General features: G+C 37.9%; 1 protein-coding gene across 10 annotated transcripts in view; it reads left to right on the top strand.

The window, feature by feature from the left end:
- Positions 1-18,213, top strand: part of EYA1 (EYA transcriptional coactivator and phosphatase 1) — a 284,064-nt gene that overhangs the window by 153,236 nt on the left and 112,615 nt on the right. For 9 of the 10 annotated variants that reach the window (XM_045504413.2, XM_045504411.2, XM_045504412.2 and 6 more), the window contains one exon: positions 16,876-16,953. In XM_045504413.2, coding sequence (XP_045360369.1) covers positions 16,876-16,953 — 78 coding nt within the window. Of the gene's footprint in view, positions 1-16,875; positions 16,954-18,213 lie in introns of those variants that run through there. The other variant, XM_045504417.2, reaches the window with a different exon arrangement.

The following is an 18,213-nucleotide window of genomic DNA, read 5'->3' as shown; positions in this document are numbered from 1 at the left end:
TTTCAGATTTCCTAGTTGAAATGTTCTTTGGTGAGAATCGTTGTTTGAATGTTTCCTATTTCAAAAGTTGCAACTCTTCATATTTTTATATTTGATTCCAGGTTCTCTTGTGAATCGTTACTGGTGCAGTGAACAGTTGGTTTCACCCACTTTATAAGTCTTTGAAATAGAAAACATAAATATGCAAAAAATATAAAATAGCATACCTAAATGCTTGACTTGCATTCAGAAAAGCACTGTTAGAAGTGCTATGTTTCCAGATGAATTAATAAATATTTTAATTACGATTAAACAATTAAAGCTTGACCTGGAGAGACTGATGGAATGGTTATGAAAACATCATTTATGGCTTTTCTTTTCACTATTTTTCCTAGTCTTTGGGGCAGTTTGTCTTCCAGGACAGGATGGAAGAGAAATTTCTTATTAGAGAGATTGTTAAAGCATCATTTTTAAGACATAGGCTTTTGGGGGGTAATGTTTCTCTTAGATAAATATTGCAGCATCTAATCGGAGAAGATTTCCAATGTGTGGGTGTATGTTCAAGCCTCTCTTTAGTAGAGGCTGTGTGTTGATGTTTGTTTTGTGTGTAAGTGTGAGAATTAGGTGGGACACATTTCTTCAGAAGGACTCAGGGCTCTAGCAGTAAAAGGGTTTTTATTTGCGTACCTAATTAAAGCCTTGTTTGCAAAGCAGTGATTCTTTCCATCTTTGTTTTTTCTGGTTGTCTGAAGTCCATGGGAGCCTAAGATTGGTCAGTTCATATATTGCTAGTTTGAGTGTTTATTTTTGGTTGTCTGGGGGTGAGGGGTGGGAGAGGGCAAAAAAGAGGTGTGAGTGAGCAGAACTAAGAGCTCTAATTCTGAGCTTTTTCTATTGTAAATTTAGATTCAAACTCAGGAAGAAGCTAAAGTTGTCTTAAAAGTAGAGGAATTTGCCTTTAAGTGACATAAAACCAGATGCAATTGGAATCTTCACTCCAGACAGGGTTTCAGGAATTCTGATGGTAATTCAAATAGTAATTTTGAATTGGTATATCAGATTTCCAAGATGATAAGAGATGCAATCTTGAGTTAGGTGGCTAAGTTTTCTGCATGTTAAGATGGATTTAATTGTGCATTGCATATTTTAGGATCATAGGTTAATTCAATTGTACAAATTTCTATTATCAGAAGTTATTTTAAAGTTGCTTTATCATTTCTACAAAGCTTAGAACACAAATTATCTGAATTTGTTTTCCTCACTGTAATTTTAATTTAGTAAAATACAGTTATATCCAACTAGAGTATTTTTTAAAATCTTATTTTTGAGAAATATATAAGCTCAAATGAATGTGTACAAAATTATGGCTTGAGGCTACATTTTAAAAGCTATGTTTATATATTTGTGGTCAGATATTTTGTTGTCAATATAAAAAATGATAATCTAATTTTATTATTGTTTACCTTCTGCACATGTTTTAGTTTCTGAAAGATTAAGGGACATTGGGAGGAAAGGAGTTTATAAATGACGTTTTAGAGTTTGTGTATAGCCCCAGAATTGGCCTCTTTTAAATTGTTCTTTAGCAAAAGCTATGAAAGAATGAAAAAAATTTAAAAGTTAATATTTGCATATGTAGTATATGAAAATAATTTTCACATGCCTGCTGTTAGTTTATAATAATAATGGCTAATTTTGGGGAATAGCCTATTGTTAGTCACTAAGCTGACCATTCTCTGTGATTCATTAATCTTTAGAAAATCCTTTGAGATTGCCAACATAGTGGTTAAGTCACTGGGTTTGAATCCCAGCTGTAATTTACCAGCTGTATGAGCTCGGGCACATTAACTTCTGTGTATCTCAGTTTCCTCATCTGTAAAATGGGCATAAGAGCAGCTCTTGTATCAGGCTTGCTGTAAGGATAAGTAAAACTTGTAACGTGCTTGGAACTTACTAAGTGCTCTGTATCTGTTAACTTCTAGGCTATGTGTAAATTGTAGCCTCTTCGATGGTACCGTAGCTATTCTATGCACGAGAAAACTGAGTCTTGGAAAGTTAAATACCAAGTTGAAAGGCACGTGGTTTGTAATTAGTACCACTGGTATCTGATCTGGTATTTGAGTCAAGTTCTATTTGAGTCCAGAGCCTGGGTTTTCAAATCACTGTATCACTCAAGGGAGAATAGATGATTCCCATCGTCTGCTGGTGCCTTTTCTAATACCTTCATACTAGACATGGGTGCCTCTACTGTCATGTTGGTGTCTTCATGACTGGAGGACACCATTCTCCAGCCAACGGCAGAGCTGTAAAAGGACCAATGGCATAGGCTTTGATGACAAAAGGACTTCATTATAAGGACATCTCCCAAGGGTAGTTTTACTCTGGTTCTTAAGTTCTCTTGTGCGTGAGTGTGTGAGATTTCTTCCTCGTGTTGTGTGCACATAGCATGTTGCATCAATAGATTAACTTCTAGGGGATTGTCTCTTACTAGTTTTCAAAGCTTTAGACTTAATTATAATTCCTTCAGCTGTCTGTCTATGTTAAGCCTCTCTGGGATCAAACGGAGATGGGAAGTCATCTCTGCTTTTCATTATAATAGTCATTATTATATGCACATTTGGATGGAAGCAGTGTTACTGGGAAATTTTTAAAGTGGTTGCAGTTTTGCTACTGCTCAGAATTGGTATTTTCTACCTCAAAAGGATTTTGAAGTGGATGATATACATGGTCACATTTCTCTGAACTTTGAAAACCAGGTGATATTAACCAAGTGAATCTCAAAGAAGCAGCTACATTGGCTTTTGTTGAAGATCTGAGGGAAGAGCAGTTACCAAAGCCAAGAGGTGGGAGCACGCATGCTCCACTCTGGGGGCGGGAGGAGAATGACGGCCTGTAAGGGGTCAAGTGGGAGGAGTAAAAGGGTGGTGTGTGTAGGGTCTTGCAGGTTGGCAGAAATGCTCTAGCCTGTTCTGTATCACTAACTGTATCTTCTGTAGTAAAAGTGGGAACTTCAATACTTACTGCCTGAAACTAGGCTCAGAGTTTCTTGATAAATGATAAACTCTATGTAGATAGTTTTCACCTACTCCCCATACCTCATAGTTCTGCGGCACCCCTCCCCTAGCTGGGCCAGAACTTTTGTATAAACAGAAATATGTATCTCCGTATGAGCATCCTACCTCTGGGAGAAACTGGTTCTCCCCAGAGAGATGTGCAAACCATTAACAAGTGCTAATATTTAGGTTAATCCTTATCCCTGTGGTCATGGATTCCAGCTGTAAGTAATGATGCCCAAGGGTGTCTTGGGGTGAGCAGTATATAGATAAAGTGGTGCGCATGTGCACGTGCTTGTGCTGACTTGGAGGAAAGTCCAAGAGTAATTCATTCTCCTCTCTTTGCCTCCAAACTTACAACATAATAGAAAAATAGATGTGTATATATATATATGCACACACACATATCTGCAAGTTTTCTACTTTTCCATTTTCACTTTGGGTAGGGAAAATTATCTGGCACATAGCTATCCTCAATGCCTGCTAAATATTGCCTTTACTGAGAGAATATAAATTTTGAGAAACTAATCAAGGATTTATGTTAAGTTTTAGGACCCCAAATCATTTCTAACGAAAAGCTTACTATGATTGTCTACAAGGTAGTTGGCCGGTTTTGTGAATTTTTCAGTTTTGTTTCATGCCTCCAGTATCCCATTATACTGAAAAAGGCGGGCAAATTCCACCAAATACATTCCAACGAGGTTATGTTACAGTACTCCCTGTAATACAAATTGGAAGCATTTTTTCCTCTGGTAAAATGAATCTAAATCAAAATCTAAAATACTTCCCTGTTTTATCATTGCATCTCTTACTGATACGGGGATATTCTGGGTGGGAAGAATACTTCTTTAACAACACAAGGACTATGAGCTGAACTGACTGAGTTCTTAACAGCTGATGGAGCACATCTTTTATTCCCTCTACCCACCTTATTTATTTTATCCTCAAAAAAAAAATTTAGGGTAACTTTTATACATCTCTTTTTAAAGAGTTAAAGTGACTAGTCTATGTTTACACAGTGTATCACCTGTGTCAGAAAAGAGGTTCAAAGTCATGTCGGGCTGATTTCAAAGCCCACCCACATCTTGTCCACCCTGAAACATGGGTTCCCCAGTAGCCTAAAATCCTAGTGCTTACTGAAGTACTTACCTGCCTTAAGAAATTTTTGTTACCTTATCTAAGGTTATTACTCAATGAAGGAATGACAGCTTCCATTTATATGTGTTTTTCAGCTCATCGAGGGTCAGGCTCCCTTAGAGGCAAAGACAGGCCTGTTCACTAGCGCGTCCTCAGCAGCCAGCTGAGGCTCAGCCATGATTAAGCAGTCAGCAGATGTTTGTTCCTGCATGTTACTATGTAAATAATGCAGGTGAATGATTACAGGAGGAGAGACTCACTAGTTTTATTTACAAAGCATGAACAGATTCAACAAGTCGCTAAAGCCCATTTTTCAAATTTTTGAAAATGATCATTTCACAGACCAATTCGTGTAGGAGTGAAGGGCTATCCATCCAGAGAACAGTTAGCATTTCTGCTGAGTTTTAATTTGTTCTGTAGTAATGGGCTCGATTTGGTATGTATGGATGAACTGTGTCAGATATGGAAACTTCAACTTGGACTTCATAGCAATCAGCAGTGATGAATCAACTTCCACATAGTCCAAGAAACAACTGAATGATATAAAGATCAAGTGGTTAATACACCTACTAAAAACATAGGTGGAAAGAAATCATGATTGGAGATAAACATTTTTAAGGTGGGGAAAATTATAAGAGCAAGAATATATACACACCTCAGTGAAAAGAATATACATATTTTTAAGGATATGTGATATATAGGAATATATACCATACTATGTATCTACCATTTCATTGTTAATTCAAGAAATACTTATTAAGTGATTGTGTCTAGAAATTTACCAAATGCCATTCTTGCCAAGGACAAGTTCCTAGTCTACTGTGATTTGCAGAACTATGATCAGAGGGCCACCACACTTTATGATAAGGACTGTATTTTCCAGAGGAGGAGGAACACCTAGTCATGCCTGAAGTGGTTGAGGATGGTTTCTGCATTCTGGGAATGCTTCAACAGAGTCTCAAAGGAGAGGTAGAAAAACACTAGGTGCCAAGCCAGGAAGGAAGGGAGACCGTGGACTATTCTGTTGTAGTAAAGACATCCCTAATCCCAGGGGTGCTGTGCGTGTGTGCATATGTGTGTGGTGTGAGACCCAGGCAGAGCACACAGAGATGGGGCTGAGACCATCACCCTTTAGCAGATGATAAAGGGCTTTGTGAACCTGGCTCAGGGGTTTGGATTCAAACCTGAAGGAGCTAGGTGACCTGAAGGCTTGCACACAGGAGAGGAATGTAATTGAGTCTGTGTCTTGGAAATACACTTAGATAGTATTTTGAAACAGTATTCAATGGGTGGTAGATGTGGAGAAAAGACTCCACATAAGAAATTATAGACATTTTAATCTGAAATCATGTGCTTGTTTATATATTACTCTCTCAGCACAAATTTTTGTCCGATACTTGCCTAAAGGAAGGCGGAGAATGAAAGTTGCATTGCATGGTGGTGAGAGCATGGATTTTGTAGTCAAACTAACCTGCGCTTAAAAAAGTTCAGCTTGTTGACTGATTGCATTACTAACGTGTGGGCTTTGCGGGACAGCAGAGCAGGGGGTTGGGAGAAGGCTCTGAAGCCGAGATACCAGCTCTGCCACTTACCAGTCAGGGAGTGTGATGCTGAATAATTACGGAGCTGCTCTCCATCTCTGCTTGTCGGTCTGTAAAATGAAGGCAATAATAATATCCACCTCTAGGGGTGCAAGGAGAGTTCAATGAGTTGGTAAAGTGCTTAGAACAGTCTGACTCCGAGGAAGTCCTTAATACCCACTGGCTGCTTTTGTTGTTGTTGTTGTTGTTATGATGTATGATCTCTGAGCCTCTGCCTTCCCCACTGGGAAGCGTGGGGATGGCATCTTTATCACTGGATGTATTTCACGTAGTGGAGGCTCAAGGTTCTTTAAAGGCAGCAACAGACCTAAAATACTAAGCACAGTCACTGCCATCTCCTATGTGATCAAAGAATCACCACTATTATTAAATAATAATACATATTATATTTTTTAAACAAACATGTCCACTGGGACTGGCTACGGCAGCGTCTGCATAGAGGGAGAGGATGTCCCCTCCCACTTTGAGATCCTCACATTGCCTAATAGCCTTTGCAGGTACTCTGACTACCTGGGGTGCCCAGTACTTGCCTGACTAATACACAGTGCAGGGAGGATGTATGTCTGGGAGCTCCTGTGATTTGGTGAAGAGTGGAAAAAGATGGGAAAAGGGTATGACCTGAGATGTAAATTTGGTAGGTTGATAACATTTTAGGCAAGTCAACCGTTTTCTTGCCAGATTGATATGATTGAGGTTCTGAGTCTGAGCCAGCTCATCTGTTTCCAATCTTCACACACTAGTTTATTTTACCATCCGCTAATTTGCAACATTCACTGATACACTTCTGTCCAGTGCCCTGCTATTCTGGGACTCCTGTTGCTGTGCCGTTCACTGATTGTTCAGATCTCCACGAGCGGCATGATTAAGGATGATAAAACCCTAATTGGACAATGTTTGACTTTTCAGTGGTTTCATAAAAGGTATGGTAATCAAAGAAACTTGAAGCCTACCTGGGTGACCTTAGGCTAGTTTTTAAACATCTTTAAGCTGCAGTTTCCTCATCTTTTAAATGTGACAATTACAATAAATTAATCTCAGAGAGTTGCCCTGAGGAGCAAATAAGCTATTGTTTGTAAAGTTCTTATGAGCACAATGCCAGGCATGGAGTAAGTGCTCAGTAAACATAAACTAGTTTTTAAATGATTACTCTTCCCTGTGAAAATTCTACATAAATATTGCCTAGGCCATAAGTTGAGTATGTTTTATTGTTACTTTGATTCTTAAAATTGGAGCAATCTTTCCACACCATTGTGCCATGCTTTCATTATTATAACACACTAAAAATTGTTTAGATCCCACTTTGGAATCTAAATGTGGGTATCTGTGGAAGATCATCAAATGGCACATTTAAGGTCTTTTCATTTCATTATATATATATTTTACTGAAAAGAAAAAATAACCATAAACAAATATGAACTCTAGTTAATGATATGAATGCAGAAGTGTTTCAGGGAACTGTATGATGTCTGCAACTTATTTTTTTTAGTTCATGTAGAATAATACAGTTTTATGAGGAATAGATGTGGGAAAGTAAATATAGTAAAATGTTCATTGTGAAATCCTGGTGGTAAGTTTATGGCTGTTCACTGTATAATTCCTCCAACTTTTCTGTATGTATGAAAATTTTTATAATAAAATATTGGTGATAAAAGTGAACCTCAGATACTTAACAGTGTCCTAGGGAGGAAATATGTATTTAGTTTTCACTGTATCCAGAGAACTATGCCAGATTCTAGCAAATATACAGTGAAGTATGTGGCATTACCCCTGCCTGAAAAAGCTCAGTCTGAAAATAGGACTTTAAAAAAAATTTGGCAAAAACTCAAAGATCATGGTATGTCAATTAAATTATGAAGGTGAGGATTTTCAATCTGTGGCTTAGAGATGCCCAAGTATTGAACAAGTACTGAAGTTCAGCAAATTCTGTGCAAAAAGCTTTTTCTGAAGGATGAGGAAATTAACAGGCTGCATATATATGTAATTCTTTTTCACATATGGACAGTCTGTTATGTTTATTAAAATAGAAATTTTCTCACAAAAATTCACAGTGGGATTTTGTCATTATGCACTTTCTCAATCAACAGATCGAAAATAGGCTATCATCTGGATTCTGAAATATTTTGGTGTTAGAAAGAGGGCTTCATTCTCCAGAAGGCTAGAAGCCACTGATCCAAACAAAAGTGCTCTCAGAGTTCAGAAAAAAGAGCTCTTGAGCTTGCTGAGCTTCAAGAAGGAAAGGGAACTTGAGCTTAGTGTTGGAAAATGAGGAGCATTTGAATAGGTTGAGAAGAGATGGAATGCATTCTAAACGAGGGACTAATCTGAACAAAGGTAGGATAGTTCAGGAGGCTGTGAGGAGAGCAGTTGAACTGAAGGAAGGAATTGATGGTAGATAAGCTTGGAAGGATCATCTGGAGCCAAACTGTGGAGGACCCTGAACAGTAGGCTAAGGAATTTGGACTTCATCCTGGAGAAGCCATTGCATATTTTGAGCAAGTGTTTTAAGTATTCATCTGGCAGTGGTTCCAGGGAGAGATTGGACTGGGGCAGAGATGAGCAGTGGGATGGAGGCTCACGCGATCTGTCCAGATTCCATGTGTCAGGAACCTAAGCTAGCATGGCAAGAAGGAGAGTTGAAAAAAACAAAACAAAACAAAACAAAGAAAGGTAGAGTTGCAAGAGACATTTTTACCAAAAAAAAAGTCAGCTAGTCTAGACTGCTACACAAATCAGTGTGCATAGATTCTTCAATGTGCTGCACTTCCTGTGAATTACAGGTTTTGAATTTGACTCCCATGCCTTGTTGGCCATGTGTACCCTTAAGTGCAGGTTTAGTCTGTGTATGTTTGTTGATTTGGTTTTCATAAGATTGTGTTTGCTGTTTGTCTTCTCTCCTTTAAGAAAAAGAGGATGACTTCAAATTTATGGAGGGATAACAACTATATTCCAGGCTACAGAGCCAATCTAAACATAAAGGGATACTTGGTTTTCCAAATGGGTATTTATCAAAGAAAAAAACATTTGTTTCATGGATGTACATACTTTTAGATAAAGGAGAAATAGTTGAATGGCTGCATATAATACTTATTCATTGCATGTCTTTAAGATATATAAAATATTTAAATTTAGGAGTACTGTTATGTTCCCCTTTTATAGTTCATGTAATTTTATTTATTTTCTTTACATATGTCTTTGGTATCCCTTGATGCCACTTTTTTAGTCATTTGATACAGGTTTTATTTTTTTTAATTAAAAAAAATTATATTAACTTTTATTTTTTTAACCTGAGATTCTGGATATTATTTTGTAGCATATCAGAAGTCCTCAGGAGTGTAATAATTAACAAGGAATTCCTACACATAAACATAACTAATTTCTTTTCTCCACATTCAGTAGATCTTGAACATTACCTAGAGTGCTTCCAGTATCAAAGTTACTATACATTTCTAAGATGACATACATTGTTTTCTACAAATGTATCTTTATATATATTTGTATGAAACATACAAAATATTTCAAAATACAAAAGCTTTAGGGAATCTTCCTGTGTTTTTTGGCACCAGGTGAAATGTCTATCTTTAAACATCTTGACACAGTTTTTAAAAACATACATTTCCACTTCTGCCTCATGATTTGAGAAAGAGTGCTCATTAAATCTGTGAGTGATACTGTCCTTGACTCCAACTGTGACTTAACATCATGATGGTTATACTTTCCTCTTGTCTTATAGGTTATTTGTTATCTGTACAGCAAAATCATGTGTGGTATAGATTTTTTAAAGGGCTTTTTAAAGGCTTACTTATAGCAATATCTAATATTTGCCTTTGGGTGGTCATGCCTCATGAATTATTAAATCTGTGTGACTTATTTACCTCTCTTTTGACTGATTATCTCTAAACAAACAAAAATAAGGCTCTCTTTAAACATACGAAAACTCCAATGATAGATGTTCCTTTATGCTAATGTCTCTTCTCCAAAGAGTACTTTGTTCAAAATAGCATAAGGGGCATATGTCCTGTAAGCAAAGGGCTTCACAAGAACCTGCACATATGTTGACTGAGTGATAATTTGGAAGGAAGAAAATGTGATCCTACGTTTGATCATACACAGTGTGTTTAATTGTCCCATGCGGTGTGCTGAGTGGTATGAAGTCCACTGTGATCTCCTTTTCAAAGTCAATTATACATTGTTAACCTTTATCCATTCCTTCAGTGAATATTGAGTGTTAAGCATGGTGCTAAGTTCTGTAGGGATAGAAAAGCTGTAGTTCTGAAGACATTTATAATATGTTCAAATGGATACGACTGTGACATTTAAAACAAGGTTGAGTGGGATGTGTGTTTTAAAGGAGGTACAAACTCAGATTTAGTCGCTCAAGGAGAAGAATCAGCCCCTACATAGTAGATCAGGCAAGATTTGACAAAGCAGGTGGGACTTGGGTTGAACCTTGAAGGAAGTGTGGGATTTGGTCAGATGTTTGTAGAACATGTCAGAAGAAAAGGCACTGGCATTATTGTGGATCTGAGGGAGCATTAAACACTTGGTAGACCAGTTTGGTTTAAATGTTGACTATGTATATGGACTCGTGTTTCTTTGTAAAATGGAGGTAATAAGTGTCACAGAGAAAAGTTAGGACAATTAGATGTGCCCTTGTATTTTGTAACACTCTTATATTCTTGTCAGTTACTAGTTGTTATACAAATACAAAGTGTGTGTGGAAGAAGTGGCAAGTAAAGCAAAAAAATAAAAATAAAAAATAAAAAAAGCTTGGTCTTAGAGTATAGAGGGCCTTGAAAACATGACAAAGGAGTGAAAACTTAATTTGAGAGAAAATGGAGAGCCTGCTGAGGACTACAGAGCTAGGAGGGACTTGCTCAAATCGAGGCTGTGGAAAGAGAAACATCTCTGCTTCAGATACAGAGAGTGGAGGCTGAAAAGCCAATTTGCCAGCTTTTCCAAGAGAAAAGATAGAAGGTAATTAGGCTAGTGGCTGTGAAATTAGGAAAAATGGTTGTGAAAGATTAGAGTGGTAGAAATAATAGACCTGGCACTAAGGTGTGAGGAAAGAGGGGGTTGGAGGAATCAGAGTGAAAAGGACACTTGCAGTCTAGGTGGCATGACCATTACAGAGGGATAGGATGATGGTTTTGCATCTGAGCAGGTTGACGTGTCCCTGATTCAGGCAAGGGCATTGCATGATTGGGCTCATAGGCTTGGTCCCCATGAAAAAGATATGTATGTGGGTAGATTTAGCAGTTGTCTACATAAGTGTGATTTTTTAAAAAAAGAAAACTTTGTAAAATGAAGCAACGTAGGATTGATTTTAGCTCTGGGTTCCAGGATGGGCTGGTGAAATTGGAGTGGGGAATGGATGGAGGTTTGGATAGAGGCTATACTGGTGACCCTTAAAGAGCAAGTCTGGCAGAAGAAAGCAAATGAAAAAGATAAAAGGTGACATTATTTAGAGGCAATGCGGTTCTAGGAAGCAGTGTAGCTGAACTGTTCAATAACCAGAGTGGAATGAAGGTAAATCTCACTGAGATAGAAGAGAGGATGGAAATCATAAAGAATAATTCAGAGATGGTGAACTGAGGGGTTTTTTTTTTTTTTTGGTATGTATGTATTTTTATTGAAGTATAGTCAGTTTACAATGTTGTGTCAATTTCTCGTGTACAGCATAATGCTTCAGTCATACATGAATATACATATATTTGTTTTCACCATAAGTTACTACAAGATATTGAATATAGATCCCTGTGCTATACAGTATAAACTTGCTGTTTATTTATTTCATATAAGTATCTTCAAGTCTCAAACTCCCAATTTAACCCTTCTCACCCACTTCCCCCTGCCGCCCTGGTAACCATCAGGTTGTCTATGTCTGTGAGAACTGAGATTTGAAGTCCTTGAGCATTATAGTAGGAAACAAAACAGGAAGAACAAGAGTGTGCCAAGCAAAGGCAAGTTTTACTATTACAGTTGAAAGAAAAATTATGAGATGAGTTTAGATATTGCACGGGGAGGACCTCTGGCTCACTCAGGCTGCTGCCTTCGCTGTAATCCTGGGCAAATTCTTAGCACAAAGGCCAACTCCCAAACCAGCAGGCAGAGCTGCCCTCTGGGGGGAGAACTTGCTTTAACTGCCCTCTTAATTTATAGTGAGAAATATAACTAATCAATGGACTGGGTACTTGTCTCCTCTGATCAGCCTATCATCTCCCTGGATTGTGACTGCAGCATTTAAAGTGTGACTGGAAGTTGCTTGATGAGCACAGAATCATGGTATGATGGGCTAGTTGGATGAGCTTGATAGCTAACGTCACCAAGCTTCTGTCATCTGGTAGATCTATCTCCACTTAAATTTATGGTGAACAAAGACAGTGTTCTCTTTTTTTGTGGGCCACTGACAGTGTATTCATCCTAAGCAGTGCTGGAGAGAGATGCCCACATTTTCTCCTGGAATCCTCTATCACCATTGCCATATTCACCATCCTGCTGCTTGCTTGTCTCTCCAGAAAGAGTATATACTCTGATTGTAATGACCCAACTTATAATGAATGTTTTCTCAATACAATCGTGATTTGGTCCTGCCTTCTTGAGTTACATCCAAGTTGCCTTGATTTGATTTTGGTTATCCTGAGGCAGTGGCCTCGTGGTTGATCTTAGACAAGTCACTTAGCTTTATATTCTTTCCATTTGCTTCTCAAAGGGTAAGCTTAACTTTACCGTGAAGTTTATGACAGACTTTTGTCACATGAGAAACACTTTGATTTCTCACAATTACTTTTTAAAAAAAGATGCTATAATGATAAGGTAGCTATAAAAGCATGGCCTCTGGACCTAGCACAGTGCTAAGTGACTTATAGGCATTTATAAACCTTATGAGTGTATTATCCCCACCTACAGAAGAGGAAGCGGAGGCACACAGAAGTTGAGTGACTTTCCTAGGTCCATACTGATGATAGCAAAGCTAGATTAAACTCCAACTGATAATACCGCAGCTGGTACTTTTTACTCTATCTATCTATCTATCTATCTATCTATCTATCTATCTATCTATCTATCTATCATCTATTGTAACTCTTATTCACTGTTGCTTCCTGGTCCTACTCCCCAGGAGAAAGGCAGTCAGTATAGCAGTTATATGATACTGCTATGATGGTGATAAATATAATTGCAGTTCCTACTTTACATGAGATACTTCACATACATTTTTATGGGTTTCTATTGCATTCGTATAATGTAGATATCATTTTCTTTTTTTGTGACAAGAACCTTCAAGATGTACTCTCCCAGAAATTCTCAAATACGCAGTACACTATTAACTATAGTCACCATGCTGTATGTTACATCCCCATGGCTTATTTATTTTATAACTGGAAGTTTGTACCACTTGGCCCTCTTCACCCATTTTGCCCACCCCAACCTCCTTCTGGCAACCACCATTATTTTCTCTCTATCTGTGAGTATCTGTTCTCGCTGTCTATAATTTTTGCTTTTTTTGTTTATTTTGTTTTATAGATTCCACATATAAGTGAAATCATATGGTATTTGGCTTTCTCTATCTGACTTATTTCACTTAGAGTAATACCCTCAAGGTCCACCCGTGTTGTCACAAATGGAAAGATTTTTCTTTTTTATGGCTGCATAGTATTCCATTATGTGTGTATGTGTCTGTATCTCTATATATCACTGTAGATATCACTTTTTAAGTTTTGTATGTGAGATAATTAAGGATGGAGAGATTATACAGCTTTTACAAAGTGTTATAGCAGGTAACTGGATTATTTGTGTCCAAAAACCAAAGCTCAAAGACATTGATAGATGGAAGTCTGTGGCACCTCTGGAGTGTCACAGGTTGTCCAGTATAGCTCAAGCCTAAAATGCATGGTTGGGGGAAGCTCTTGAAGGGATTGAGAGAAATTAAAGGGGCAAAGGAGAATTTCCAAATATTTTTAAAGGATGAGTAGGTCCTTAAGTATCAGATGCACGACAGGAAACTTGGAGTTGTAGAAAAAAGACTTTTGATTAGTGGGCAAAAGAGAATAAAAGTTGCTGTTTTCTAATAGACTGAAGTCATGTAATGAAGGAAGAAGTGTGGTGGAGATGAAAGAATCCTACCTTATTTAGAGGCAAACAGGTCATTCATAGGTTTTTCTTTTCAGATAGGAGGCTTAGGTGAGATCATTGTTCTCAGACGTGGTAATACTTAAAATTGCTCAAACTTTTAAAAAAATTTAGTGTGTTGTGTTTTTAAATTCAAAGTTTTGGAATGGTGCTCTGTTATATTACCTATGAAATATTTATAAATGTGATGGCACTGGTCAGGATGGGCAAAGTTTTGGTGGCCAGAGATTATTCTTGTCTTTTTTACTTTTTGGTGGGTGTATGCTTGGCAACCGCAAAGCCAGAAGTGGTCTTTGTTTATTTGACTTTCATTCAGAAACTATTTTACATCACAATAAATCACCAGTCTCTTAAGCATCAGGTCTCTGGTGATCAAAGATTCAATTACAGTACGTGATAAAATCACGAATATCCTGGTAGTTACTTTAGGTACTGCCTCTTCTCTTCAACAGTGAGCCTTTTAAAGAATTGGGTTCATCAGGAAAAGGGAGTCTTTATTCCTTAGTGTATAGATGGGTATATTTGAACAATGGCAAAAAGCGATGGGCTGGGGGCCCACAAGAAAAAATATCCTCTTCTTTTCCTTCCTATTCTTTTTGCCTATTTTAATGGAATCCCAAGTATAATTGAATGCGCCTCTAGGGAGGGAAAGCTGTATGTGATCATGCTAATTATGGGGACTAGTTGGGGCAGGTCTTAGGGGTCTGGGAGTGAGAGTGGTTTTGGCATAGTCAAGTTTTGTGAATTTTTTAGTCCAGTCTACAGAATCATAGACCTTAAGTTTGGCAAAAACTGGGAAGTAATCTGGGCGGACGTCTCACACCATGGAAAAATTTCCTTCTCACTGTCTTTCCAGACAGGTTGGTGTGGACCTTCTGCTTGAGATCTTCCAGTAAGTTCACTAGCCTGGAAGTGTTAACCCTCTAGGAAGATGAGGACTGCAGGGGTTTACCCACTGTCTCCACAGGGTGTGGCAGCAACTCAGTTGCCTTGCTCTGCTGCAGAGAAGCTCTGATCATTGGGAAGTGTCACTTACTGCCATTTCTTCAAGACTTGGAATACAAAATAGCCAAAACTAGATCCCATTTCTGCCACTTACTGTGGGACTTTGGGCAGTTTCCAGACCCCTCTGATTGTAGTTTTTGCATATGACATTAGAAGGCAGTGCCTCACAGCTGGCAAACTTGTGGGTTGTGTTCCGAGACCGACTTGCAGAATTGTTTAATGGAATTAATCACAATGTCTGCAAAGAATCTGACACATGGTAGGTACTTTGTACAACCTGTTACCCTTGGGCCTAATTCTTTTTCTCGGCATGTGGTATTTGACACAGAGTTCAGATCCTCGTGCTAATCTGTCCAATGCAGAGTGAAACAGAACAATTGCCCAGGGCATTATATGAGTTCTTTTCGAAGGGGGTGAGCTAGAATGTGGAGAACTGAGTAGGAACCTGTGCACCAGCCGTGGCGTAACACGCCTCCCTCCATCTGTGGCCGGGGAATGGTTATGAAGAAGAGAATTGTATTAAACGCAATTTCCCAGAGGCGTGAAGAGAGGAGGGAGACACAGGCTTGTATCAAAATTTATAAGCATCAACAAAGGCTTCAGATCCAAAACAACTGGGGGAAAAGTGAAGACTTCAGTCACACTATTGTTTGGTCTACGTTAAAAGTCAGTTGAAGTGATTCCATTTGGACTCACTGGTTTTATTTTTCAACTTGGTTTAGAAACAGTTTCAGTAATTAATTTTTTTTGAAAGTGACTAATCTGCTGCAACTATTTATAATGTGTATTTTAAAACTACTGACTATGCATTTACTTGTAAAAGATTCAGCAAGAGGGTGAGTGTGTCTGCTTGATGTTTGTAAGAGATCGGCAGTGCTGAGAGAAGGCATCACCCTTTCCCAGTTCAGAATTTGTTACATTGGGAGAGACGCCTCCCCAGATATTCTCGTTAAGGCCTTTATTTTGGGAAACACGTAATTGATTTCTAGGTGCCTCTAAGATATTCCCTTTTTGAAAACCTGCTAATAGGAATGTGTGACTCCCACTGAGTAGGCTAGACAGATTCCAATGATAGCACTTTACTAGTAGTTTCTAGGGAAAGCAATAATGCTCTTTTTTAAAAAAAAAAATCTAAAACTAGTGGGGGGAAGGATTCTGAGGTGGTTTGTCTTATCTGTAGGGGTACAATCATACCATCATTTTATCAGTGGAGAACCTATAGCATCAATTTAAATGTTTTTATTTTACAGACTCAACTAAAATTCGGGTTTTCCATAGACTGACTGCTATCATTATTTTTAAATGGGAAATTTTATTTATTCTTCATTTACATTTAGTATGGTTTTGGTACTAAGTGTACATCAGACACTGATGATTTGGCTGCTAGATATGGCTGAGTGGTAATAATAACCCATTAAACTGAGCACCGTTTTTCAGCCATGCTGGATAACTGAGTAAGTGTGTGTGTGTGTGTGTGTGTGTGTGTTTGTGAGAACACATGCACACATGTATGTGAGAACGTGTGCATCTGACCTTGAGCACCATGAAAGCCTGTTGGTGTTATTTTCCACTTCAAGTCTTTCTAGTCTATCCTTTTGACTCTATTTGGCCAAATGGTTATAAACCCAAGGAAATAATTTCATGTCCACATTATGTAAATTTGAGGGATAAGTTATTTATTTTAGTAAGCGATTTAGTAAATATGTAAGATAACAATGAATTGAACTACTTTTAGCTTAAAGTGTTTCTTTTAAAGGTCAACTTGTCACAATCGATTGTTTCCTTAGGAAGAAAAACGTGAATTTTTTTTTTTTAAAAAAGACTGTTAGGAATTCTAATCTGATTTATATTCAAATATGAAAAGGTTGGTTTTTAAATTGTTTTCTTGTCATTATTTTGAATGTTGTATCTTCTCTACTGTGCCTTTTCCAGTAACTGTTGGTTGGGTATATGATCTATATTGTTTATTTTTGTAGTTAAAACAGAGCCGATGAGCAGCAGTGAAATAGTTTCTACAACAGCAGACGGGTCTTTAGACAATTTCTCAGGTTCAGGTAAGGAGTAAATATTAGTTTTTCACATTAATGTCAAACGTTATCTTTCCTATTGATATATATACAAATATATGCATGCATATGCATGTGCATGTGTGTATTACCTATATAACACTGCATAGGTTTTCTCAGAGTCCCATATTTGCAGTTCTAGTATTTTTATTCAGTGTGATGAAGGGTTTGCTGAAATCCTGGTGTCCTATAAAAGGAAATAAAATCATGTGGGGTTTTGTTCTAAATTATCTTTATATTTTTGACTTCTTCCCTTTGTCTCTCACCTGTATGATTCTTCTAATCACACAAAATTTGGCTTCTGATACCCACTAGCCATGTAACTGTCATGTCAGCTAGAGCTCAGACTTTGTAAAGCAGCTTTAAATCCTTACAGTAGCTTTTAATCTCCTTCTCATTAATAAAGGCTGCCTCCAACAAACAAAATCTCCACTTTCGACATCTGTGATCCTGAAATTGCTAAGAAAGTGACTGTGATAATAAATTAATTGTGAGGATATGATTGCATCTTTGCCAAATTACCCAGCTTGGGCTATTTCAACTAAAAATTATTTTTTATTAGAATTCTTAAATTTTTAACCATTTTCAAATTATCTGCTGTGTTTATAAAACCTCTCAATTGGGATTGCCATACTTTTGTCAAATTGTGATTGATTTAATCTTGCTCTCAGGGTCATTTCACATATACCGTAATTAAAAAGAGTTATATGTAGATGTAAAATGAAATGCAAATGTACAACCTTTATACAGATGATACCAGCTGGAGGCAATAAGGAAATAACAAAAGGTGTTATACTCATAGTTCTTTCGAAAACATTCACTAGAATTTGACTTACCACAGGCAACGCGCTTGGTACTGTTATGGATTCAAAGCTGTATGATGATGGTCCTGGCTTGTGGCTGAACAGGGTGAACAAATCACCAGACCATCACAGTACAGCTTGGTAATGCTGGAGGAATCCCGGCATTCTGAGAATCCTGAGAACACCCAGGAAGGACCCAGCAGAGACCAGTTGGGATGGGGTGATCAGGGAAGGTTTCCTGGAGGAGATGCCCATACTCAGACTGAAAGAATGGATTGGGAGTAAAGCACATGTAGAACTGGGGAAGGGGAAGCTGGACAGAGGGGACATTCCATGGGAGGAGACCGGGGCACAGATGCATGGAACTTGGAGGAACTGCTGATGGTTCAACATTCTTGGTGTATGTGGTGTGAACTATGGGGGGTTGGGGGCTGTGCTGAACTGA

The sequence above is a fragment of the Camelus bactrianus genome, chromosome 29 (assembly GCF_048773025.1).
Source record: "Camelus bactrianus isolate YW-2024 breed Bactrian camel chromosome 29, ASM4877302v1, whole genome shotgun sequence".
Lineage (NCBI taxonomy): Eukaryota > Metazoa > Chordata > Mammalia > Artiodactyla > Camelidae > Camelus > Camelus bactrianus.
The sequence above is the reverse complement of the archived record's forward strand: the minus strand, read 5'-3'. Positions and strand labels throughout refer to the sequence as shown.